This window comes from Phascolarctos cinereus, unplaced genomic scaffold, assembly GCF_003287225.1.
Source record: "Phascolarctos cinereus isolate Bilbo 61053 unplaced genomic scaffold, phaCin_HiC Scaffold_7;HRSCAF=346, whole genome shotgun sequence".
Lineage (NCBI taxonomy): Eukaryota > Metazoa > Chordata > Mammalia > Diprotodontia > Phascolarctidae > Phascolarctos > Phascolarctos cinereus.
The window spans coordinates 170,237,214-170,264,779 of NW_027556180.1; the positions used below are offsets into that span (position 1 = coordinate 170,237,214).

Below are 27,566 nucleotides of genomic sequence, written 5' to 3' on the forward strand. Positions count from 1 at the left end.
CTTCCTCATTTTACAAATGAGAAAATCAAAACTTAGAAAGGTAAAGGGACTTGCCTACATCACACTGAGAATAAATAGGAGAGACTGGATTTGAATGAAGCTGTTCTGACTCTTTCAACTGTACTGTGTTGTCCCCACATGGAACTTCATAGCATTTCACAATGAAGGTGTGGGCATTATCTATGGAAAACTTTCTGGAAAGGATTAAGGACATTTCCGGGGCATCAGATATGACTTGTTCGGTCAGGTGGTTGCAGCTAGGCGCCACCCTTTTGAGCTGACCTATAAAAGGATGTCATAGCCTCTGGGTTTTGGTGGAATTTTTTTTTAATTGCCTTTTTCCCTTTCCTGAGCACCAATCAGAGACCACAGATTTGAGAGTAGACTTTGGTCCCTGGCAGATACCTGTGCATTATCGGCACAGGCCACCCCAAGGGACAAATGAGTAATCCCCACTAAGTCCCAGAGATTCAGCCCAAGAGATTTTAGAACTGGGACAGAGAATTCCTAGACCAAGACCCTTGAATGGACCCAGCTCTGAAAAAGCAGTGGCAGACGCAAACATGTTCTCAGTCATGCAGCAGTGATGGAAAGGGGAACTGAGGTCCAAAATGGTGAGAGTCCCTAAACCACAGCCTCCTGGAGTGGGGGAGGGGGAGGGGAGGATGGAATTCCACTTCCTAGGCAGTGCAATCCAAGAATTCAGCCTTCTAGCAAAAGAAGAACAGTTTCTTGGGTAGAACTAGCCTCAGAGGTTGCCTTTCTCTAGCAATCTCAAAATTTAAGAGTTCCAGGATCTAACTTGTACCTTTTAGACCGAGAAGGGGTATATATGGGCAATGACAACCTTCAATCAATCAGCAAACATTTATTAAGTATAGTACAATGCAAGGCAATGCACTGGAGATAGAAATACAAACTGAGAAACACATTCTACTGGGGTGGGGATTGGGGGTAGAGAGATATACAGAAGGATGAGAATATGCAGAATAGATACAAAATGAATACACCATGATAGGGAAATGGAGGATTAACAACTGGGAGAATCAGAAAAGGCCTTTTGAAGGAGGTGACACTTATATTGAACCTTGAAGGGAGTCAGGGGTGTCAAGAGGAAGAAGTGAGAAGGAAAGCCTTCTAGGAATTGCAGAAAGCTCATGCAAAACCATAGAGGCAAGAGAGAACGATGAACAGAAAATATCAAGTAAGCCAGTTTGGATGGACTCTATAGAGTATGTCATGGGGAATAAAGTGTAATAGTTTTTAAAAGATATGCTGGACTAGGAAACAACTAACTGGGGAAAATTTTTTGTTAGCAAATATCTTTGATAAAGGTCTCATTTCCAAGATTTATAAGGAACTAATTCAAATTCATAAGACCCATTCTCCAACTGATAAATGATCAGAGAAGATAGGAATAGGCAGCTTTCTAAGGAAGAAATTCAAGCTGTCAATATCCACATGAAAAAATGCTCCAAATCACTAATAATTAGAGAAATGCATTTGCAATAGTTTTCTAAAGAGATTCCTTGCCTCATGGCTTTATTTATGTCTTTCCTCATGTCTATGCTCCACACACTGCCTGTTTTCACCCCCACTAGATTGTATGCTCCTTGAGGGCAGGAACTATCTTTTGCCTTTGTTTGTATCCCTAACACTTAGCACAGTGCCTGGCATATATTAGTTATTTAGAAGCAACTCTGAGGTTCTACTTCACATCTATCAGTTTGGCAAAGTTGACAAAAAAGAAAAGTGACAAATGTTAGAGGGGCTCTGAAAACAGACACATTAATGTGTTGTTGGTGCAGGGGTGAATTGGTCCAGCCATTCTGGAAAGCAGTTCGGAACTATGCCCCCCAAACTAACTAAATTGTGCATACCCTTTGACCTAGTAAAACTATTACTAAATTTATGCTACAGCGTAATCAAAGAAAGAAAAAAAGGAGTCATATGCACAAAAATACAGCAGCTTTTTTTTGTCATTGCAAAGACCTAGATGCAAAGAAAGTGCCATCAGCTAGAAAATTACTGAATTAATTATGGCATATAAATGTAATGGGGAACTATTGTAATGTAAGAAATGACAAAAGGGATAGGTTCAGAGAAATTGGGGAAGACTTGTACTACAATGATAGAAAGTGAAATGAGTAGAAGTAGGAGAACAATTTATTCAACTAGAACATGGTAAAGACAAACAACTTTGAAAGACTGAAGATCTCTTGATCAAAGCAGTGAGTAACCATGATTCCACAGGACTGAAGATGATCTATGTTACCTACTTCCTGACAAAGAGGTGATGGAATCAAAAAGTGGAACAAAACGTACATTTTTTTTGACATGGACATTGTCGGAATTTGTTTTGCTTGACTATGCATGTTTATTACAAGGGTTTTTTTTTCTTTAAGATTGGAGAGAATTGATGCTCTCCAAAAAGAAATGCTTGTTAATTGAAAAATAAAGATATACTAATGCTGTAAGATTTATGAAAGAGATGATTTTTGAGAAACCTTGGAAAACACATGAAGTGATGCAGAATGAAAGTAACAGGACCAGGAGAATAATTTATACAATAACAACATCAGAAAAGCAAAGAATTTTGAAATACTTAAGAATTCTGATTAATGGAAAGAACAATTGTGATTCCAAGGAATTGATGCTGAGGTATATGTAGCAAATCCACTCGCTCTCTGAGAGCTAGGCTGGCCGCATCTCCCCTTCAGGGTTCTAGGGATACCCCTGATGGGTAAGGGTATCTTTCTCTAATGCAGTGGGCTTGAGCCCACTTCCAGGTGGTTTCCCCCCTCCATTAGACATTGATTAGTTTCCCAGTTCCCACTGACTAGCTTTCCAATTCCATTTAGCCAACTAACATCAATTGGCTTTTACAAAGGGATATTTCTTAAAGGATATGGTCACTGAACATTTAAGTGACTTGATAATGCCTCAACCCACATCTTCCTGACTGAGTGGCCAACTTCCATTTTGGGGGGAAAATGAGGGAGGAAATGGTATTAAGTCATTTGCCCGGGGTCACACAGCTAGTAAGTGTCTGAGGCTGATCTTTTGCTTCAATTCTTACCTAGCTTTTGTTGCTTCAGACAAACTGAGACCTGGGAAAGACTTTAGCTTAAAAAGGCCAAGGTCTTCCACTGCATCCAGGGCCATCTCCAGGCACCCTGACTTATGTCTTACCACTGGATTCAGATGACTTTGGAGGAGAGAGTGAGGCTGATGAGTTTGCACAGCCCTACCTCACTTCAATCCAGTTCATTTGTAAGTCAAGAAATCACCTTCCTGATGTCATTGGTCCTCTTCGAGAACGAAGAACAACAGCAATTTATTTGACCGTAACTTTGTATTTTTTCTAATTCTCCCTTTTACCCAACTCTTCAAACTCATTCTCTGTCCTCACCACAGTCTCTTGTTTTTTCTGTCAGATAGACCAATATATACATTGTTACATTTAGTGCTTGCACAGAGGCTGAGGACCTTTTTACCCGTGAAAACCTAGACATGAGCTAGATTTAAGCAGTTTTCTAAGATTTTCCACAGGCTCTGGATGAGAGCAAAATAAGCCAGACAGGGTGATCCAAAGGGCTGCCTGGTCCGTATAAACAAAAGTCCACAGGTGCTGAATAAGTAATTAACTGGAGATAGCAAAGAGATTACTGGCTGATCGTCCTGCAGCAGCAACAGTCTTCTTTCCTTCCTCTCTCCCTCCCCCCTCCCCCCACGGCACTGAACTTTGAACTTTGAACTTTCTTTATTTGCTTAACTCTCCTGAAAGACCCGCTGATATGCAGCTGGACTCCATTGAACTAGCCTGGACAGTCAGAATGGCGGGTTCCCTTTGGATGCTGCAGTTCTGTTTCCTTACCTTCTCTCTCCATCAGTCAGAGCAGTCAGGTAGGATGTTTGATTCTACTGTATTACTATCTTCCTTTGCCTTTCTGCTGATGGCTTTTTTGAGACAACCCAGAAGCAGATCTGAAAGGTGGTGACTTTTTTTTTTCGGGGAGCAAATTAGTCAGGACACTGTCTTTTTTCATTGCTAGAAGGATCCTTTCTCTCCCCTTTCCCCTTCTACATCAATTTCACTGAAATCCCCTTTTAAAGTCTGTGAAACAAAATTATCTGGAATCCTATCTAATGGTAGCCTAAGCAATGTAAAAATCATATTTTTCTTTACAACCTGCCATTTTCCCCTCTCTCCCAAATGGTCTAAGAGACTTTCTCATCTAAGCATTTATAATTATTGGACTTATCTGAGCCTATGATCAGAGATAAGTGTACTTTTCTGCAATAACAAAATAAAGAAGAGAAGCAAATGAAAAGAAGAAAGGAGAGGCCGATATATTCACAGTCGATTTATTAACTTTGAAAAGCAAACAAGAGAAATAAGGTCTTATGTTCACCAAAAGGATTAAATATTTTCAATAAATCAAGTGATTAGAATCTCATTTGAAATAAAATGATACTGATTATAACAGCAATATTCTAGATTGCAAATCTCTGATTATACATTTCATGTTTACCAAGAAATTAAATATATCTATATTTCACAGAAAATACAATTATAGGATGTTAGAAGTAAAAACTAAATCAGAAAATCTAAAAAAAAAGATAATCATTAAGGAAAACACTTAAAAATATACAAAAGAGTAAAGAAGGAAATTCAGAAGAATACACAGACAAGCTTTATTACTATCTTGTTAAATTAAATGAGTATATTTAAAACCTATATGTTAAGAGAAGTGCATAGCTTCATATATACAATCTATTTTTCAGTTTTTGTTTATTGAAATGTCAATGCTTGTTTAATTCATAATAAAAGGGATAAATTTTCAAATAATAGATCTAGCCCAGACCCCTTATCTTACAGATGTGAAAACTGAGGCCCACTTTGAAAAGAAAGTATAAAAAATAAAGGTATGCTAATCATACTAAATTACAAAAATGGTTTCAAAGAAAAATTTTATGAGACTTTCCCCAGGTCACAAAGCTAGTTAGTGCCAGAGTCAGGACCTTTTTGGTATTTTTAATTCATATCATATTTTAGTACAGATTCACCTTTCTTTAGTGGAAAAATGAACTTAAATGAAAGGAAAAGGTATTTGCATTAGCACAAATGTCAATTAGTTCTGGGATTTTCTTTTATTTTCAAAATATCCAGACATTCTGGACTTTTTTGAAAAGTGGAGATCTAACGATTCTTGAATGATCTCTGGGTGTTGACCTCATTTCCTTTCTTGCCCTGCTTTCCAGTATTTTGGCCGGCTTCTAAGGCAAATGAAGTTATAGTAAGAACGAAGCGTGCCAGATCCTTTATTTTGGAGGAGATTTTAGAGGGGAATTTGGAAAGAGAATGCTTTGAAGAAAAATGTGTTTATGAAGAAGCAAGGGAAGTCTTTGAAAACAATGAAAAGACTGTATGTACTACTTTTTTCCCCATTTCTAATCATTTTACCTTTTGCTATCTTGCAGAAATTTCATATGTCAAAGGAACAAAATGTAATTAGTCATACATTTTAGAAGGGACAACACTTCCTTCCACTACTTCAACAAATTATCAGGTGAATTAATCTAGGAACTGTGCTTGAGACCCTAACTTTTAATTAGGTCAACCACAGAAATCACACTTAACATAAATGCATATAGAGAGTGCAAGGCCAACTGTGCTCCAGTGTTCCAGCGATGTTTCTTCCAAACTTGGCAAGTTAGCAGCATCAGTTAGCTTTAGACATCATGCATAGCAAGAGATTTTCCCTTGCTAAGCTAGAAATTAATATGTTTAACAGAAAGGCCTACTTGTCTCAAAAAGGTCAACCCATTTTTGAGAACAAAATAACCTTTCTTAGGACTAGACTCCTACATAAAAATTTCACCATGATTTACTATTTGGATTAGTTATATTGCTTGACACATGTGACCAGGTATGCATTGGAGGTAGTCCAAGTCAGGGGCATATCCATTTTAAACAACTCCCTAGTTCACTGGAAGTTAGCTCAATTAGGGTATAAGGTGAGAACATTTCTGGTTCTTAATGGTAAAATATTTAATTTACATTTTGCATTTTTACTACATTACAGTCCTGAGAAAATTATTTTAATAGTTCATTTTGAGTAAAGGTTTCCATCTGTGACTACAAAGTTTGCTTTAACAATTTTCCAAGCGTTCTGACCCCCTTACACGTCCATACGCTGTGAACTCATCTGAAGTTGGCTGTGTTCACTTGTGGTTTTAAGAAATTTATAGTGTACTGCTCTGATTTCCCTTGGAAGGGGCCCCATATATTTGCAACTCGTATTTCCTATCAAGATTTCATAAGGCAGAGGCAAGAACAAGCCATTGGTGTGTCCACCAATGAACACGTGTCTCTGTGTTCTAAAACTGTGTTCCATGCCTTGTGCTATTCTCTGGAGGTTTTCTGGCTTTCCTATAATTCAGATAACTTGATTTATTACCAAAATACACCCCAAAAACAAAAAGCAAAAGCAAAAACAAACCAAAAAACTACATACCGTACAGAGTGGAATTCTCTGGCATTCAAATTATGTGTATTTTTTTAAAAGTGTCAGTTAACCCTAGTTATCAGTCTACCTTTTTTCCTCAGCTCCTTCTATCTATCAATCAACAAGCTTTTATTAAGGACCCACTGTGTTAGGTCCTGGAGATACAAAGACAAAATGAATTGGTCCCTGCCCAAAAGGGGCCAAGGGAGATGGCATGTGTGTGTGTGTGTGTGTGTGTGTGTGTGTGTGTATGTGACACACACACCACACCACATCATACCATACCACACACATACAAACACGTCAAGCAATAAACATTTATTAAACGCCTTACTTTGTGTCAGGTACTAAGTAGGGGAAGGGACCTTAATGTCAGTATTCAGAGCAAGATGAAACTTTGTGGTTGTTTTTATACCATTAAATCACTGCTAAACTCTAAAGAAACAATTGCATGTGCAAACCTCAATCAGACTTCCTGAAGAACTTTGCTGTCACTGAAGAGCTAGGAACAAACTTCTTTTAAAAGAATTTAACATATGCAGAACCTTAAGCAAATAGGATCAGAGATGTAAAAGGAGGAATGTAGTGGTAAATGTTTAACAACATGCCCGGACTCAGGAAGACTCATCTTCCTGAGTTCAGATCGGGCCTCAAACACTTACTAGCTGGGTGACCCTGGACAAGTCACATAACCCTCTTTACCTCAGTTTCCTCATCTGTAAAATGAGCTGGAGAAGGAAATGGCAAACCGCCTCCAAATATTTGCCAGGAAAACCCCAAATGTGGTCACAAAAGTCAGACACATCTGAAAAACAACTGAACAACAATAACAGGTTGGGGGGGGTGGCGGGGAATGTACCCACATGCTTTTACATTTAATCTGCATTATTAACACTTTTTCAAATTCAATCAATAGCCCCCATGCATAGCATTTGACATCAAGCACTCGTGATGAAAACATAAAGATGGTCTCCTAGCAGGGGTTAGAACTGGATGCGGTATATCCTTCTATAGAAAGAATTTCGAGATGACTTAACCCCTTCATTTCATGGGGGACCTGAGGTTTGAAATGGGGTAGAGTGACTCAGATTGACTCATTAGAAGGCTAAACGCTTAGACTACGGGCCCACTCCCCAACTTCATTTTTTATTTTTTAATTGATTTATTTTTAAATCATTTTAATTTCTATATATGTCCCACCCTCACCCAGAGTCATTCCTTCTAACAAAGGTTTTTAAAAGAAACACAGGAATAAAGCGGTTCACCATAACTAATATCAACATATTAACTAAGTCACATAGTATACACAATATTCCACACCCAGAGTCTTCCACTTCAGTAGCTTAAAACAACAAGAACAACAAAAACACCACTATCACTTTTCTTTGAGGTGTCTTGGTATTTCTCTTTCCCTATCCCTCTTGGTTGTTGCTAGGATACTAATAAAAGGAACAAATTATGTTTGGCTGCTTCACAGCTAAATTTGAGAATATCTCTGGTGATTTTTCATAATTTAAAATTTTTTCAGATGGCAGTTGATAGCTTGTATTTTTTCCCTTGAAAACTGTTCATATACTTGAGTGAATCTCTTGATCAAATATATGTGTACCAGTTCCCTATAGAGTTTGAAGGTCTAACTTTTATTGAAGATATTTATTGTAAATATTTTTCTTTTCCTTTTTTTTTTAAAGGCAATTGGGGGGTTAAGTGACTTGCCCAGGGTCACACAGCTAGTGTCAAGTGTTTGGTTTGAGGCTGGATTTGAACTCAGGTCCTTCTGACTTCAGGGCCAGTGCTCTATCCACTGCACCACCTAGCTGCCCCGGGTCTCCAGTTTTAATGGGGATAATAGCCTGGTTATATACAAGCCAGTGCCTCCCTTCTTCCATCAGACATAAAGGAAAAAGGAAGTCTCAGATGCCATGAATGAAAGAGAATAAGCCTTGGAGTTAGGAGAGTCCTGGGTCCAAATCCCACTCCCAGCACTTAATAGTGGGGTAACTTAATTACCAACCATTTAACCTTCCTGAGCCTGTCTTTCATCTGTAAAATGGGAACAATAATATCTATGGTACCTACCTCACAGGGTTATCGTGAAAATAAAATGAGGCAATATATGTGTATCTAAATCTATATTTAAATACTTTGTAAATCTTAAAGCACTATGCAGCTATTATTATTATTTGTGTTAGAAATATACTTTTAAATGCAGTATGAATCAAGGAATCAGACTATGTAGACTGGTTTAATCTAATGTCTATACTGTCTTCAGATCTTTAACCATGTCTTGCCAACAAATGTGCTTACTACATACCAGGCCTCATGGTTTGGATATTTTTAAAAATTAGTTTGCTCTTTTCCATGAGTCTTAGCTGGTGATAAAGTAAATAAAAATAAACATCCTCTTCTCCTTATTTGGCACATTTTGGCACATATTTGCCATTCAACCTGGGCAAGTAAAGGAGTGTTATTTTCTAAGACTATCTTAAATTGTCAGTAGTACCTGTCTTCACATGCTTAATTCCGCACTAACTGACCCTACCTTCAAAAACTCCCCTTATAGATTAAATGAGAGAACCAGACTTTTATCTTTTTAAATAGCACAGTACCTGCCTTTCAGAGCTGAAGTCCTGTAGTTTTAGCTGAATTTCACACCCATGTTATACCTTCCCTGGAGGACATTCAGAATCTGCTCAGTGACTTCTGAATTAGACCCTACTCTTTTACGTGGCTGTTGTTCAGTTGTGAATGACTCTTCTTGACCCCGTTGGGAGTTTTCTTGGCAAAGATACTGGAGTGGTTTGCCATTTCCTTCCCCAGCTCATTTTACAGATGAGGCAACTAAAGCAAAGAGGGCTAAGTGACTTGCCCAGGGTTACACAGCTAGGAAGTGTCTGGGGCCAGATTACAACTCAGGTCTCCTTGACTCCAGTCCTGGCACTCTATCCATTTCACCCCTAGCTGCCTGACAGCAGCCATGCAGGAGTAAGTGCACTTAAGATAGTTGTACGATATCCTCTATTGTACAACAGCTAGTGGTATATGCAAGTTATCACCCCTAACAGATTATAAACTGCTTGAGGATAGGCATTTATCTTTGCATCTCCCTTAAACATCTTGAACATATGATTCTTGCAAATCATGACCCCGGAAGGTCCTCCAAGGAATGATTATTTCCTCCCCTTCAAACTAGCCTCAGCAGCCTAGGAAAATAGGAATTTGACCATCCTGCTGGAGAAGCTAGCTCATACCTGCCTAAGGCAACAGACCCAAAGGAGGATGAATAATTACAGAATTAGTTCTTAAAATATTGTACTGATCTGTTGCCAGGCAGCAAATTGAACAAATATTAATTCAACAAACATTAGTTAAGCACCTAATGTCTGCAAACAGCAGTGCTAGCTACTATTTATTGAGTTGGGTTCTCCCAGTCACAAGAGGGCGGCTGAGACAAAGTAATTGTGTATGCCCACCAAAGAGTCCTGGCTCCTGAGCTATATGGCCTGGCATAAGAAACAAAATTGGGGGAGGAGGTGGTAGGGAGCCCAAGACTTGCCAGATTCCCTTGAAGCTCACCTTTCCAAAGGACGATTTTCACCATCGTTTTAGTTGCTTTGTGAAGATGCGTATAATAGCTATGATTCTTTAAAGACAATGAGACATAAGGCTGTTAGCCACTTGAAAAATCGAAGAGGGTGTAGAGGTAGCTCTCTTCTTGTCTATACCATATTGTCTCTACCTCCATCCCTTGCTGAATGTAGGAAACTAGACTCATTCCAAACTAGTAGTGTAAGGGGTAGCTGGGTGGTGCGGTGGATAGAACATGGGCCCCTGGAGTCAGGAGGACCTGAGGTCAAATTTAGCTTTGGACACATAACACTTACTAGCTGTGTGACCCTGGGCATGTCACTCAACCCCATTACCTAGCAAAAAAACCAAACAAACCCCAAAACAGAAAAAACCAACTAGCAGTGTACTGGGCAGTGGTCAGCTGGAGAGGCAAGCACCAAAGATTTGTAGTCTTCATGAAACTAAGATGTTTGGCTGAACAATGAAAGCTTCAATCATTCCAATTTTTAAAACTATGATGTTAAACGTTCATTTTCACGGCTGCATTTCAAAACATCCAGATGAATGCCAAAAATTAATCCTACTTTTGTCATCCTAGTATTTTGGCACACGTTTCAATAAATATTTTAATAAATAAATAAATGCTTTGATGAAAGGGATAATTGAAGGGGGAAACTGCTGTTTTAAATATTTGGTTTTTTTTTTTGTCTTACAGCACGCATTTTGGAGCCAATATATGGGTAGGTGGCTTTGATCTGTCTTGTCGACTTTTACTTGAATCATAGAATTTTAGAACTAAAAAGGAACTGTAGGGGATCCAGCTCCCTTACTTCAGAGATAAAGAAAGTGAGTCCCAAACAAGTGAAGTGATTTAACTCAGGTCACTCATTGCGATCTTTCCATTAATAACTCACTGCCTCTATTGTGTTTTTGAGCGCATTATTCCTCAGTTCATCCCCAGGTTGACCACAAGGTTTTTGATCAAAGTAGTTCTTGAGCATCACCTACAAAATTACAGACAATGTTCAGTCTGTTATTAATGGAAGGAACTTCTTCCCATACTGAGGAAATTACTGAGCTTTGAACAATTAAACCAAAGAGTTGTGTAAGCATTTAGTTCTTAAATTGAGTTCTGGAATTCTCTAATGACTTCTTGGATTCCCACACATAATGCTGATGCTGTTGAAATATATTCTTCAAAATAACTAGCATCAAAAAGTTCACACCCGTTCTTACATCTTTTAAAACCTTAGAGAAATGACTTAAGAGGAGACAGTCAAGCCATGTAGGTGGTAGATTACCTGTGACAAGTTAATAGATTCATCACCAACACTGGTCACAGTGGTAGAACATAATGAATCTTGTGTCGTGGATGGGGTCCTAAGGAAGCCCAGTTATTTATTAATAATGAAGCCTCCAAATTGGTGTCATCAGAGAGACAGAGAGAGAGAATACTTATAGGCTAAGAGTTAAGTCTAGGGCAACTGGTCTCATAGGTTCTCTTTTTGTTCTTTCCTCTCCCCTGCATCGCCTCTCCCTGAGGAGGTTTTGTATTTAGGAGTTTCAATCTAGGAAAGAAGTATGGAGTCAAAAAGCAAAGGAGGAATTTTTAAAATGAAGAAGAGAAAAAAAGAAAGAAGAATGTAATGCAAGCTCTTTGAGGGCAGGGTCTATCTTTTTGTCTTCACATCCATAGTATCTGGAAGTATACAGAGTAAAATTTTTTGTGTGAATAAGATATAGTTAGTGTATTTTTTCCTCAGACTCAAAGTGGAAGTAATTTTTTTAAACATATATTGACCAGAAGAGTACATTTGGGTTTTTTTTTTCAAAAGAATCAGTCTCTTATAAAATCTCCTGCAATTTATGTAATCCCAAAAGGGTGGAGTCTAAGTTATGAATAGGAGGGCTAGTATCAATTCAATTAAACAACTCTTTATTATAATCTAACCAGTGAAGGCCCCCATCACCTCATGCCTTGATTGGGTGGGTCTGCCTGCCTCAAGTTTGTCTGTACTCTAATTCATCCAGAGCAAATTCTTGATAAATGTTTGTTGAATTGAATTTAGAAAACATGAAACATACTAATGAATGCCATTAGGGGTTAATAAAGCAAGGGGCAAAAAAGGGGAAAATTCAAGATTTTAATATTTCAATTTTCTCATCTGTAAAGTGGGATGGGGGTGGAGGGAGGGTGTCTAATTAGATAGCTATGAAGGTCCCTTCCATTTCTAAAACTATGATCCTGTGTCTGGTTAACTACCCCTCACCTCTAGTTCTATTATATTCTTTGACTTGATGTCCTCTGGTTGTCTTACTAATTGAAAGAACCTCATCCAGAGAGTGGATAGAATGGGAGGCCAAGAGTCAAAACTTAAGCTTGCCAAGGTTGCCAATTTTTAAAAACTCTCATTAAAGTATTGTCTAAGGCAGAGGTGGAGACTAAAATGAAGTGGAAATAATACCCTTTGTTACAGATAATAACATTCCATAAATGTTTTGCAGTTCTTAAATCCTGTTGTATTTCATTAATGAGGTGTTTCTACAGCTGGCACTCCATGTATCTCCCAACCCTGCCTGAACAATGGAATATGTCAGGATTACATCCGAAACTACATTTGCAGCTGCCTCGAAGGGTATGAGGGAACGAATTGTGAATATGGTAAGAGACAAGGCTGTGATTTAATTTTGTTCCTTTCATGAAATTTTCAGGCATACTCTCACGTCACATGCAATTCACTCCCTTTCCTCTCCTCATTCTCTTCCTGTCATAGGTCTTTTTTTTTTCTGGTCAGAAGCTGTGATTTGATCCTTGTGGGGACCTCCAAGTGTAGAAAATCTCTGCTATTGTAGATGGGCTGCTCATCTGCAACTTAATAAATGGGCCTAATGTTCATTTTGTAACAAAACCAAAGGGGTTCCTCCTCTAGTGACATCTAGGATTTTTGGATGTCACTTTGAATAATAAGCAGAAGTGAATACTTATTATATAGAATCCTCAGTACTCTATATACTATATATATATAATTTATAGAGTATAAGATTATTGAGTATCTATAAATATTGTATAAAGGGGGGGAGTATTATTGCTATTTTTAGATGGAGAAAGGGCCAAAAGTATCAATAAAATATAGACATAACCCATATAACCTTGCCTCTACCAATATTATTTCATAATAACATTACATTAATAGATTATCAAACCTCATCATAAATGACATTGGCTGAGAGCCAGAGGTACCAACTGGATGGCTGGTCATAATACAAGCTTGTACTTAAGTTCTACCAGCTCCAACTCCTGTTTCTGCGCTAAATTGGGTGTATATACATTGTCTATTAACTGTCTCCTGTAATATCTTTCATAATTATTACTTCTGCTACTACTACTAGTAATAGCTAGCATTTTTATAATAGCCTTTTAGAGTCTGGAAAGTGTTTTTACAAATATTATCACATTAGATCCTCACAACAACCCTGTTGTTGTCATTGAGTCATTTCAGTTGTGTCCAGCTCTTCATGACCCCATTTGAGGTTTTCTTGGCAAAGATACTAGAGTGGCTTGCCATTTCTTTCTCCAGCTCATTTTACAAATGAGAAAACTGAGGCAAAGAAGGTTAAGTGACTTGTCCAGGGTCCCACAGCTAGTAGGTGTCTAAGATTGGATTTTAATTCAGGTTTTCCTGACTCCAGGCCCAGTACTCTATTTACTATGCCACCTAACTACCATCACCTAGCATAACATTTTTTCTTTTTTTTAATTAATTTATTTTGATTTACCAACAATCACTTCCATATACTTTTGAGTTTAAAATTTTTCTCCCCCTTCATCCCCACCACCCTCCCCAAGATGGCACACAATCTGATACAGGCTTTACATATACATTCCTATTAAACATATTTTCACATTAGTGATGTTGTAAGAATTAGAACCAATAGGAGGAACCACCAGAAAGAGGAAACAAAACTCAACAGAAGAAAAAAAATAGCAAATAATATGTTTCGATCTGCATTCAAACTCCATAGTTCTTTCTTTGGATATGGATAGCATTTTCCATCACGAGGCCTTTGGAGATGTCTTAGATCCTTGTATTGCTGGGAAGGGTTAAGTTTATCAATATTAGTCATCAAACAACGTGGCTGTTATTGTGTACAGCATTCTCTTGGTTCTGCTCACTTCACTCAGCAGTAGTTCATACAAGTCTTTCCAGGTTTTTCTGAAATCAGCCTGCTCATCATTTCTTATAGCACAATAGTATTCCATTACATTCATATACCACAACTTGCTCAGCCATTCCCCAGTTAATAGGCATCCTCTCAATTTCCAATTCTTTGCCACCACAAAGGTGGTGAGAGGTAGTGTTCTGTAGTGGATAGAAGGCTGGCTTTGGAAACAGGAAATTCTGGACTTAAGACCTGACTCTGACATATACTGTCCTTTTGGGCCATGGACAAATCTCCTAAACCCTCAGCGCACCAGGTAATTCTCTAGAAGGTAAGATTAGAGGGTACAAACCAGTTGCTGATCAGCCTCTGTGGAGGGAGTTTCAATCGGGGAGTTTCCCATACAAATAAAATCACAGGTCTGAACAACAGCAAAAAAGCTTACATGTTACTTAACAGAAAGGTTTTCTTATTGATAGACTTACTTATTGACACTAATCTGTGAAGGGGATGGCAAGGAGGTTGTGCAGCGCATAGAAATGCTGACCTTGGATTCAAAAAAACTTGAGTTCAAATCGTGTTTTGGGGCATCCTAGGCAAGTTATTTAACCTCTCTCAAGCTCATTTTCTCATTCATTAAGTGTTATTATTGTTTATTGCTGTTGTTGCCTGTATCCAACTTTCTATGACCTGTGGACCATACTGTTGATGGAGTTTTCTTGGTAAAGATACTGGAGTGGTGTGCCATTTCCTTCACCAGCTGATTCTACAAATGAGGAAACTGAGACAACAGGATTAGGTGATCTACCCAGAGTTAGAGAACTAGTAAGTGCCTGAGGCCAGATTTTAACTCAGGTCTTGGTGACTCCAGGCCCAGTGATTTGCTGATCCAACTACTCTCCACTTCTTCGTAAAATAGGGATCATAATAGCACTTACTTCTCAGGGTCGTTATTATCATCAAATGAGATAACCTATGTAGAGCACTTTGCAAACCTTAAAGTGCTTATATAAATATTAGCTGTCATTGTTATTGAAGGAAAAGATCTTGGGATCATGTAATGATGTAGCTGAAAGATACCTCAGAGCTCCAACCTCCTCATCTTCAGAGGCAAAAACTTAGGTCCAGAGAACTCAAATGTTTTGTCCAAAGTTATACAACTAATCGATAGTCAAGTCAGAACTAGAACCTGGGTCTTCTGACTCCCTGCCATGTACCTTTCTGCTAGAGAGCATTGTCTGTGGTGTTAGTATGTGTGCATGAAAAATTTTTTTGCTTTAGATTTAGACTTCTAATTATAGAGCATAAACCATATTCTGTTTGAGCTGAATAGCACTTGAGACATCATCTAATCCAGCCTCTTCATTTTTGGCTGAGGAAACTTAGTGATAATAAAATGAGTTTGCCTTCCTTGGATTTACACTGAGAAATGGTTAAGTGGGTAACTTTGGAGGGCAGCTAGTAAGTGTCTGAGGCCAGTTTTGAACTAAGGTCTTCTTGACTTTAAAGCCTGGTGCTCTATCCCTTGACCTACCTATGACTCACTTTAGTGACTATGCTGTTTGGTCTGGCAGAATTAAAAAGAGAAAAATGACTGAAAGGTGCCTATGTTCCCCATGATCTAAGTCATTCCCTTGTAATAGGCCAGCTTGGGGAGGCACATAAACTTTTAAGCCACTTTAACCCCATCTGCATTAAACAGGGCTGTGGAGGAGGGGGACTTAAGAAGTTCAGGAACCAGCATCCTTTCCCTGACCTCCTGCTATCAGTAGAACCAATCACTAATGAAAATAGTGCTTAGTGGGGTAGATAGGCATTATAAAGAAAGAAAATGAAGCAAAAGAAATGTAGGAAAGAAAAAAACAGCCTCTGCTTTTAGCATATGGAAATAGGAGACGCAGCAAGCCTGCTGCTAGCGTTGTTGCTGCCAGACAGAGGTTCTTGATCTTCAGCTATGAATCCGATTCTTTAAAAAGTGCATTATGATAATTGCATTTCAATATCACTGGCAGAGAGGCAATAAGCATCAATTAAGCTCTTAATATATGGAAGGCACTATCATAAACACTGCGGGTACAAGTGTATGTAAAAAAAAAGTCCCTGCCCACTAGGAGCTTACACTGTACTGGGGGATATAGTACATAAAAAGGGGTGAGTAGGGTTATAAAAGCGTTGCCTCACTGCAGAGAGAGCCCTGTTGAAGTTAGATAACAATTCATCATGTATCTAATCAGCGCAATTGCCTGATTTCCTCAAGCTCCATTCTGATGCATCTGAGTAGGAGTAAAGAAATACAGATGGCGGAGGCAATTCAAGGCTGGATTTTAGCAAGAGTTAAGCAGCAACAGGATAAGCGTATGAGAGTACAGAACAGGGTTATGGTGAATTGGTTAACTATGGGGTCAGTATTGGGAAGGGAGAAAAGAAAAGTCATAGAAGAGCAGTAAGTACTCAGAGGGTGGAGGGATAGGAGGTTGCTTTGAGGGTGAGGAATAGGGAAGAGATGAAATGTTAGGAGGGTATAGTCAGACAGAAGATTCTCAGACTTTTTGATCAAAGAAGTGGGTAATGGTGAGACTCGTCCTGAATAGCTGAGGTAGAATGTAATGGTACCTGAGGAGATGAAGAACTGGGAGGTTAGGTATTACAATTGCTAATCCCTAAGGGAACTCAGAGCAGAAGCAAAGCAGGAGCTTAACATCATACATTTCCTATTAGAGAACAAGATTCCTTGACAAGATGAAAACAATTTTATTGAGAGCTATATTAAGACAAAATTATCTTTTTTTTTTCCCTAGGCAATGGGGATAAGTGACTTGCCCAGGGTCACACAGCTAGTAAGTGTAAAGTGTCTGAGGCCAGATTTGAACTCACATCTTCCTGACTCCAGGACCAGTGCTCTATCCACTGTGTCACCTAGCTGCCCCACAAAGTTATTATCTTTACAATAAAATTGCTAATAAACAGACAGAATTGATACAATAGAACAATTAATAATAATGATGAGTATTAGCATGTTCATCAGGATATCTTTTAGCACATTTTCCTTGTTTTGGATATTAGCCTCTGTTCATAGATTATAAACCTGCATAAGATATAAGGTAAATTATTTTTCATTATGAATGGGCAGATGAGTAATATATTTTAGTAATCTGACCCTCTTAGAAAGGAGAGCTGCTTTGACATAAGGTTTTTCTGTACCATTTACAATGAATACAGTGGGAGTACTTGCAGTTAAATAAAGGTCACTCTGAATGCAGCATGAAGGCAGAGTAAACAGCTTGTCTTTGTATGAAAGAAAAGAAATTATCTTATGTAACACTAGTGGGTGTCATTGTGAAGGGTAGAGGCGGCCAGGTGGTACTTGATTCTTTCTGTTCTGCCTCACTTCTAAAAGTAGAGCTGTACATTCCCAAGCCTTGCCTGCCTTTTCCCTGGACATTGGCTTAAGGCATGATCTTTCCTTTGATTGCTCTCCTCTTTTCCGAGCTTTCTTTGTCTCAGGAGATTTAAACAGCTACACCCTAGTACAACAACTAGCTTGCTTTTAGCCTAAACATTTTTTTTAATGTAAATCTTTTAGTTTTTTGAAGTTTAGAAAAATTTTTTAAGTTAAAAAAAATTTTTAACTTTTAAAGTATCTGGAGACAATTTGAGGATCCTCAGGTTTTCAAAGTCTCTTTCCCTATTATTTTATAGAGTACATATCAGATGAAAAAAATTAATATAATAGCTCAGAGCCCCCAGTTAGGAAAATTTTTTAAAATTCATAGAGATTTGGTTCTCTGCTCTAATTCAAAATTTGTGTATTTCAAGCTAGATCCTCCTCTTTTCCCAGAATAAACTAAGTACACAATACAAGACTTTACTCCTAAACCTGACTTTTTTATACATGAAGCAAAATTAAGATACAAGTAATGCTCAAGTAAAAGCAGTGAAAAGAGTGTACGATAGCACCAGTAACAGGAAAGGGCAAGTTGGGGAAAGTAGATTTTTTGGAACTTTCTCATCAGCTGCTTTGCTCTAAGATGCCAGCAGGGACCTTTTAATCCATCTCAATTGCTTGCTTTTCTCCTACATGTAGCTTAGGTTTCCTTTCTTTCTTTCTTGACTGTCCTAGTGCTGTCCCAGTTCACTTTAAGTCCCAGAAGGACTGAGGATGCCTTCTTACTCACTGCTACTCTTGCTCAGCTCATGCCATCCTTACTCCTTCCTTTCAATCTGTTCTTTTGCATAAAGTGTGCAATTTTTAAAAAATCCTGGATGTGACTCAAATCCACCTTCTGGCTCAAAGACTGCGATAGTCCAAATCACATTCCAGACTAAGAGGAAATGTATATCCTTCTGAACCACAAATATCACAATGCCAGTCAGTCCTCATGCCTCTATTACACTTATTCATGTTATACATCTTGTTCAGTATGTTGCCGAGTCACTGTGACCTCAGTTATAAAATGGGAGGATTGGACAGATGGTCTCTAAGGTTCCTTCTTGATATAAACATTATATGACTATGACCTAAATTCAGGGCAGAGTGTTGTAGTAGATAGATAGGCTGCCTTGGAGTCAAAAAGGGATCTGTGTTTCATGTCCTGATTCGGACACGTAATGGCCATGTGACTATGGGCAAATCACTTAACCTCTCAGAGCGCCGTGCACCAGTTTGAAAACATAAATTGCAGAGCAATTGCTGATATGCATTGACAGAGAGGATTTCCTTCCTGGGAATCCCCTCTGCCGATGAAATTGTAGATCTGAACCAAAAAAGATTATTTGAGTAATGGCTCATGCAAAGAAAGGTCATTGAATGTAGCTCATTCTTCATTTTTTTAAGAAGTCTCTTACTTGATTATCCATCTCTTGAAAGTCTATGATTTTTATTCATTTATGACTTTTCTTTTGGATGGAGACCACGTCAAAGGGATGGGAGAAAATTAGCAACTGAATTCAGTTTTGCAGATGTTTATATAATCCTAAATGAATTGAGTACGCAAGGTTCGAAAGGGCAGATGAAGGTATACATCTGCACTTTGGGATTTGTAGTTAAAATACAGAAATTAAGATTCTTTGCCATTTTAGGAGAGGATAAATGGACTATTTACCTAAGCTTAGTATTATTATTGCTTATTAGTTACTATGATTGCTATTATTACAAATAATCTGGTTAGTTATTATTTTATTACTAAAATTCTTTTTAGGCAGCTAGGTGGCACAGTGGATAGAGTTCTGGGCCTAGAGTCAGGAGGACAAGTCTTCCTGAGTTCAAATCTGACCTCAAAGTCTTATTAGCTGTGTGACCTTTGACAAATCACCCCTGTTTGCCTCAGTTCCCTCATCTGTAAAATGAGCTGGAGAAGGAAACAGAAAACCACTCCAGTATCTTTGTCAAGAAAACCCCAATTAGGGACAGCTAAGTGGCTCAATGGATAGAGCACGGGCCCTGGAGTCAGGAGGACCTACATTCAAATCTGGCCTCAGACACGTGATACTCGCTAGCCATGTGACCCTGGGCAAGTCACTTAACCTCAATTGCCTCGCCAAAGAAAACAGAAAACCCCAAATGGAGCCACAAAGAGCAGGACACAAATGGAAATGATTGAACAAACAACAAAAGATTATTTTCAGCCTGCTTGACCTTTCAGTAGCATTAAAGAGAGAATTTCCATACTGTTCCATGTACTTTTGGCTTGATATGACATTAGGAAGTGTGGTAGGGTAGAAAGAGCATGGACCATGTGCTCAAATCTCAGCTGTGCCATTTACTTACTAGTTGTGTGCCTGGCCAAGTCACTGATACTTCCTAAACCTCAGTTTTCTTATCTGAAAAATGGGGATAATAATACTTGCACTATCTTCCTTAGTGTTAGTGTGAGGAAAGTGTTTTATAAATCCTGAGTGTTATATAAATGTTAGCTACTTCAAAAACAATTGGGGAATTTTAATAATGACAGCTGGCATTTATATTGTGCCTTAAGGTTGCATAGTGCTCTACGTATGTTATCTCATTTGATTATCACTACTATCCTGTGAAATAGGTGCTACAATTATCCCCATTCTGTAGGTGAGGAAATGGAGCTGAGAGAGGTTCAATGACTTGTCCAGGGCCATAAAACTAGGAAGTGTCTAAGAACAGGTTTGAACTCAGGTCTTTCTGACTTCCTGATTCCAGGTAAAGAACTTTTTTTCACCACACCACCTATATTATTGTATACTGGAATAGGCGAAAAGAAAGGTTTAGGAATCCTAATCCTTGGAAATCTCTTTTCCCTAGAATAGCGGTCTAGACCAAAAAATATTGAATATCTTCCCAATGATTTAACTCTCCCAATATTTCTGTTAAAAGTATGTTATACTAATCTATATTAAATTGCTTGCCTTCTCAATGAGGGGAGGGGGGAGAGAGGAAGGAAGAGAATTTGCAATTCAAAAATTTTTTTAAATGAATGTTAAAAATTATTTTTTTAAGTAATTTGGAAAAATAACATAAAAATTTTCACTTAGAAGTATATTATAGGGGGCAGCTAGGTGGCACAGTGGATAGAGCACCGGCCCTGGAGTCAGGAGGACCTGAGTTCAAAAACAGTCTCAAACCAGACACTTGACACTCACTAGCTGTGTGACCCTGGGCAAGTCACTTAACCCCATTGCCTAGCCCCCCCCCAAAAAAAAGTATATTATAGTTGATTTTTATGTAGTTCTCTGTGTCATAAAAATTTTTATGTGAAGAAACAATGGGAAAATATTAGAACCTCAAATCTGAGAAAATGGGCATAAGGAAGTTATAAATGAGATTGTTTTTCCACACTCATATTAATGTTTGTGATTTTTCCTTTTCAGCTAAAAATGAATGTCATTCCAAGAGAAGTAAAGGATGTGACCACTTTTGTCGTCCAGGGCAGGAATTTTATATGTGCAGTTGTGCAAAGGGTTATAAACTTGGAAAGGATCACAGATCATGTATTCCAAATGGTAAGAGACAAGACTTCAGTGTTACAGGTCAGACCAGAGTGTCAAACATGCAGTCCACAGGCCACATACAGCCCACAACACTCCAAAGTATGGTTTAAACCAGATTAAAATGTAATTGGGAAATATTTAACAAAATAAATAAAAATATAATAAAACACATAACATTCCATTTTAAAATTAAGTCAATATGTGATTTATAGTGATCTTTATGCACATTTTTATTTGAGTTTGACACCACTGGGTTAGACAATATCTCATCTATATGTGTCAAGATTCTTCCCTTCTATCTTATAAATGGTGATCTAAAGGTCATGAAGGTTGGCCCATTTCATTGTAATGAAGAATTGTCCTTCCTCATACCCAAACATTAATCAGCAAACTTCAGCTTCATGATGGAAAAAAAAGGGTAATGTCCACCAAACTCTATTGATTATTATGTGATCGATTATTATATTATTATAATTATATTTGTTGTGTGACATTATATTTTATTACACTATATTTTATGTAAACTGCAAACTCCTTGAAGTTTTATGACGAATGTTGTCTAGATCCTACAAAGGAATGAATCAAAACTAGCATTAGATTTTAGATATTAATAAATGTTTCATATCAACATAAGAAGGATTTACCTTTGACCCAGATTTCAATGACTTTCTCCATGTTCTTCTTATTGAAGAGAAGTGTGCATGTGGAATCCTCAGTTCTAAAAGTAATGTGACATTGACAGATGCCAAGCTGACTCTCCAAAATTTTCCATGGCAGGTAATGGAAACCTATCCTTAATAAACAGTCCAGATTCTGGGTGTAGTTACATGTGTGTACATATGTGTTGTTGTTCAGTCATTTTTCAGTTGTGTGGTTGCCATTTCTTTCTCCAGCTCATTTCACAGATGAGGAACTGAGGGCAAACAGGGTTAAGTGACTTGCCCAGGTTTCATGCAGCTAGTAAGTGTCTGAGGCTAGATGTAAACTCACTAAGATGAGTCCTCCTGACTCCAGGCCCAGGCTCTGTCCACTATTCACCTAGATGCCCATTTGTCACTGAGTAGGTGCTTAATAAATATTTGCTAATTGATAATTGTTTAAACCAATTATCTGCATAGATAATAAATAATAATAATCAGATAATAAATCTGAGACCAGATTTGAACTCAGAAAGATGAGTCTTCCTGGGCAGGCCCTGCACTCTATCCAACGTGCCTCCTAGCTGCCCCATACATATGTGATGGTAGGTGTTTCAATTTATTAAACATTTCCGCTGTCTTCACCAAATGAAAATATGTCAGTTATAAATGTGCAATTTAATGTCAGCTACCATTAAAATAAAAATATCATTGTTTTATTTTTTGTTTTTGTTTTAGGTTTTTTTTGGGGGGGGAGTTGACCAATGGGGGTTAAGTGACTTGCCCAGGGTCACACAGCTAGTAAGTGTCATATGTCTGAGAGCAGATTTGAACTCAGGTCCTCCTGAATCCAGGGTCAGTGCTCTATCCACTGTGCAACTTAGCTGCCCTTTTTTGTTTTGTTTTGGGTTTTTTAAAAAAAATCACTGTTTTAAAAATACAAATATTTAAGCAAAACCAAACTGTCAGATCATAATACTTATATTTTCAAAGTTCTTTCTCCAATTATCTTTATAAGACATGAAAAATAGCAAATGGCAGAAGACTTTCCTACCACTAGACCTTTTTTCTTTACTTCAAAACAGCACCAGTGTTATCTTTCTTAAAATAAAAGCATGTAGAGGCAATGTCCTATACCACTTAAACTTTTGAGTGGTTTTTCCCCTTCAGCTGAGACTCCCTCTAAATTCTGAGTTTGGTAACTTTCAGTGAATGTATCTACCCAAGAATAAAATAAGATAATAACTACATAACATTTGTGAGTGACAAAAATGAGGCTGGAGTAAAATTTTGGTGCTTCCCCCCATCCCAATTGTCTTTTTTATTATTAATATATTGATTTTAATATGGTCCATATCCTCAGTGTCCTATAGCTGCTTCTATACAATGTCAAGTGATTGTGGTTTGCCATGTGATAATGGTCTTTTAAAAGTCTTTGAGGTTTTCCTATTTAATGAGATAGCCGTTTTCTCAATGTAGGCGTCTGTGCCATAAGACCAGCCAGTCAAGCATGGTAGATAGATCTATCCTGGTTTTCTTCTTACCTAATTCCCCTTACATGATTATTCGCTTTTGACCGTTCATCCTTTCTATACTTTTTCCCCTTTCAGTATTATCTATGCTCATGACTTCAATGATCCCTTCTATGAAAATGATTCATAACTTTATAGGGTCATAGAATTAAGAGATAAACAGAATGTTAGAGAGCATCTAGCCCATGGGGTTCTTAAACTGGGGTCCACAGACCCTTCCCCAAGGCATGCCACAGTAGATCTCAGGGAGCCTATAAATTTAGATGAGAAGAAAATGACATCTTTCTTTTTCTTTCTTGGAAGGAAATCAGGGTTAAGTGACTTACTCAAGGTCACACAGCTAGTCCTCCTGACTCCAAGACCAGTGCTTTATGCATTGTGCCACCTAGCTGCCCCTTCTGTCTTTATTTCAATAAAATTGGTTTCCTTTGTAATCCTATTTTTTGTATTTTAAAACATCATTCTGAGAAAGAGTCCACAAGCTTCACCAGACTGCCAAACAAGTCCATGACACAATAAAGGTTGAAAACCTTAAGAATCTAGCGAAACCTTAAGTTTTATAATGACAATATAGTGATACAGTATGTGTGTTGTATATATGTGTGTGTATAGATATATATTTCACACATATGTCTATATGTGTGTATGTATAAATATATAAATGTATAAGTGTCATGCTCTATACACAGTGATACTTATACATCTATATATTTATATATATACACATATAGATGTGTATAATATATACATATAGAGTGATACTTATAACATCTACATATTTATATATATACATATAGATGTGTATATAATATATATAAAGTGATACATACATATCTATTTTATAGATATAGATATACAGATACATATAAATATGAGAGAGAGAGAGAGAGAGAGAGAGAGAAAGAGAGAGAGAGAGAGAGAGAGAGAGCGTGCGGACCAGAGTTCTAGTTAGTAGGCAGCAGTGGAATCCCAATTCTGACCCTTACCAGTTGTGTAACCATCTTTTCTGGGCCTGTTTCTTCCTATGTAAAATGGAGATAATACTAATACTTGAAATAGCTAACTCACAGAGCTGTTGTGAGGAAAGTACTTTGGAACCCTGAAAGTGCTACAGAAATGCCAACTATTACAGAATATCTACACCAGCCCATAGCTGAACAGAAATGCCTCTAAATTGTCCCTGATAAGTGGTTACTCAGGCTTTTCTTGAATACCATCCCCTTGCCCTGAGATATGGAATTCATACACTCTTCAGGCAGCCAAGGCCACTTTTAAAATTGCTGTAATTATTGGGCATTTCTTCTCACTTCAAGCCAAAATGCTACTCTGTCATCCATTGCTTCTGAATTTGCCCTCTTCCACTGTAGAATTGTTACTAAAAAGAGTTAAAGTCACTCAGAATCACCCTGTAAAGCCTGTTCTATATAACAGAGATTGGTGGTTTCATATATAATCTCCTTTTCTACAATGTATATGGAAATGCTCACTTATTTAGTTTTTTAAAAGGAAAAAGAAAAGAACTACCTAGAAAAATGTCATCAATATTTTTAAAGACTTGGAAATTCTTGGTTATAGGCATGTTTAGTCAGTCCACTAGCATTTATTAAGTACCAACTATGTGCTGGTAGTTTTTTTTCTTATATCATTCTGGTTAAAAAGCATGGTCACTGAATTCCATTATGCTTTCCTAAGGAGTTGCATTTTTCTGCATTTAAAGGTAACTGCAGAAAGTAAGTCATTTTTAAATTAAAATACCACTTAAACTTTTGAGTGTTTTTTTTCTCCCTTGAATAAGACTCCCTCTAAATTCTGAATTTAGTAACTTTCAGTGAATGTACCTACCTAAGAATAAAAAGGCAATAGCTACTGAATACTTGTAAGTGACAAAAATGAGGCTGGACTAAATTTTTGATGCTTCCCCTTCTTCCCCAAATTGTCTTTTTTATTATTACTGTATTGATTTTCATATTGGCTATATGTTCAAAAATAAGTCATTTTTGAAAGGAAAAATATGGATCACAGGCTTACAGCTTTAAAACTGGAAGAGACTTTAGAGAGTTGATCTAATTTCACAGGTGAAGAAATAAGGTCTGCAGAGGTTAAATCACTGGCTACAGTAAGCAAATGTCTCAGACAAATCCAGGACTCTGACATCTTCTAATGAAGGGTGGCCACTAAGACATAATTGTAGGGTTTGATACAAATCAAATTGGAGGGGGGTAGAAACAAGACCTCTATTATATGTTGCTGTAAATAGTGTTGACTAAATAACTATGTCTTTTTTTTTTTAAGGTCAAATTAACAAATTCACAAGGAAAGGACTTCTGCGGTGGTGTTATAGTACAGGAAAATTTTGTGTTGACTACAGCAAAATGTTCACTCCTACATGGAAACATCAGTGTGAAGCTAAGTGAGTAATTATTACTCTTACCTCATCACTTTTTACAAGTGTTCGTTGAAAGTAAAATTTTTGAATAAAATTAATTTGAAGTAACAAAATCTCTATAATCTCAAGGCAAATAATTTTTAAAGGCGCAATGAAGTGGGAATGATGCTTCCAGACTTAAAATTATACTATATTGTAGCAATCATCAAAATTATTTATTACTGATTGAAAAAATAGAAAAGTAGACAAATGGAAGAGATCAGATAAGCAAGAATCAGAAATAATTGAACTCAAGAAGCTAATGATGGATAAATTCAAGAACATAAATTACTTGGGGAAAAAATCCCTACTTAAAAAGAATTACTGGGAAAACTGAGGCTGTTTGACAGAAACAAAGTTTAGACCAACAACTTAGACCACAATAAACTAAAAATGGAGATACAACTTGATTATCTTTATGACATAAACTATAAAAAAAATAGGGAGTGAAATTGATTACCTTTCACAATTCTGGCTAGGGCAGAATTCTTTAATTTACATTTACTTTATTGTTGGGAACTAGAATATTCTTTCACATGGATATTGATAGCTTCTATTTCTTTATTTGAGAACTGATTTTTCATATCCTTTGAAATGTCTGTTAGGGGGCAGCTAGGTAGCGCAGTGGATAGAGTACTGGCCCTGAAGTCAGGAGGACCTGAGTTCAAATTTGACCTCAGACCAAACACATGACGCTTCCTGGCTATGTGACCCTGGCAAGTCACTTAACCCCAATTGCCTTAAAAAAAAGTCTGTTAGGGAATGGATTACATATTTATATTAATTCCTTATATCTTAGATATCATACTTTTACCAGAGCTTTTCTGTGGGATTGCTTTTTCCACTTTACTGCTTCTCTTTTAATTCTAAGCACTTACATGAGAAAAAAATATCACAAACAATAACTCTGATAAAGATCTGATATCTAAGAGACATAGGAATTTATATAAATATAAAAGAAGAGTCATCCCCTAATAGATGTGTCAAAGGATAAGAAATAAACAAGGGACAGATTGATTTTAGTTGTGTAAAAGCTTTTCAAGTTTATTTTCTCTAATAACCTCTATCCCTTCTTTAGTTAATATTCTCAATCACAGTTGTGAAAGTTATTGCCATCGCTTCTCTAACTTTATAAAAAAGAAATATAACCTTTTATGTTTGTCACATATCTATTCGAAGATATATGGTATAAGATATTGGTGTGACCCTAATTTCTACCAGGATACTTTCCAATTTTTTCAACAATTTTTGTTGAACATGGAGTCCAGTAATTGGTATCTTGGGCTATATGGAATACCTTGATCCTGTTAGTTTCTTCTGGGTCTTGTTTACTTAATATGTTCCATTGATCAAGTATTTTACTTTTTAGCCCACCAAATATCTTTGATGATTATTTCATCATAGTAGAGATTAAGATTTAGTCGTGCTAGGCTAGAATTATTTTTTTCTTTTTTAATAGTATTTACTTTTTTCCAATTACATGTAAAGACATTTTTAACATTCATTTAAAAATTTTTTTTGAGTTCCACATTTTCTACCTTCCTCCCTCACCACCCTGCTCTCTAAGATGATAAGCAATTTGATATAGGTTATATATGTGCAATCATGTAAAACCTATTTCCATATTAGTCATGTTGTGAAAGAAGGAAACAGGCCAAAAGGAAACACACACACACACACACACACACACACACAAAGTGAAAATAGTATGCTTTGATTGGCATTCAGACTCCATTAGTCTGGTGGCATTTTTCATCATGAGTCCTTTGGA

At 37.3% G+C, this 27,566-nt stretch overlaps 1 protein-coding gene across 4 annotated transcripts in view; it reads left to right on the forward strand.

The window, feature by feature from the left end:
• The first annotated feature begins 369 nt into the window (after positions 1-369).
• Positions 370-27,566, forward strand: part of PROZ (protein Z, vitamin K dependent plasma glycoprotein) — a 33,895-nt gene continuing 6,698 nt past the window's right edge. Inside the window, exons 1-8 of one of the 4 annotated variants that reach the window (XM_020965206.2) lie at positions 370-614; positions 3,788-3,906; positions 5,266-5,429; positions 10,798-10,822; positions 12,619-12,744; positions 21,081-21,212; positions 21,892-21,977; positions 25,663-25,780. In XM_020965206.2, coding sequence (XP_020820865.1) covers positions 3,798-3,906; positions 5,266-5,429; positions 10,798-10,822; positions 12,619-12,744; positions 21,081-21,212; positions 21,892-21,977; positions 25,663-25,780 — 760 coding nt within the window. In that variant the 5' untranslated portion in view covers positions 370-614; positions 3,788-3,797. Of the gene's footprint in view, positions 615-3,787; positions 3,907-5,265; positions 5,430-10,797; positions 10,823-12,618; positions 12,745-21,080; positions 21,213-21,891; positions 21,978-25,662; positions 25,781-27,566 lie in introns of those variants that run through there. The other 3 variants (XM_020965207.2, XM_020965209.1, XM_020965208.1) reach the window with 3 other exon arrangements.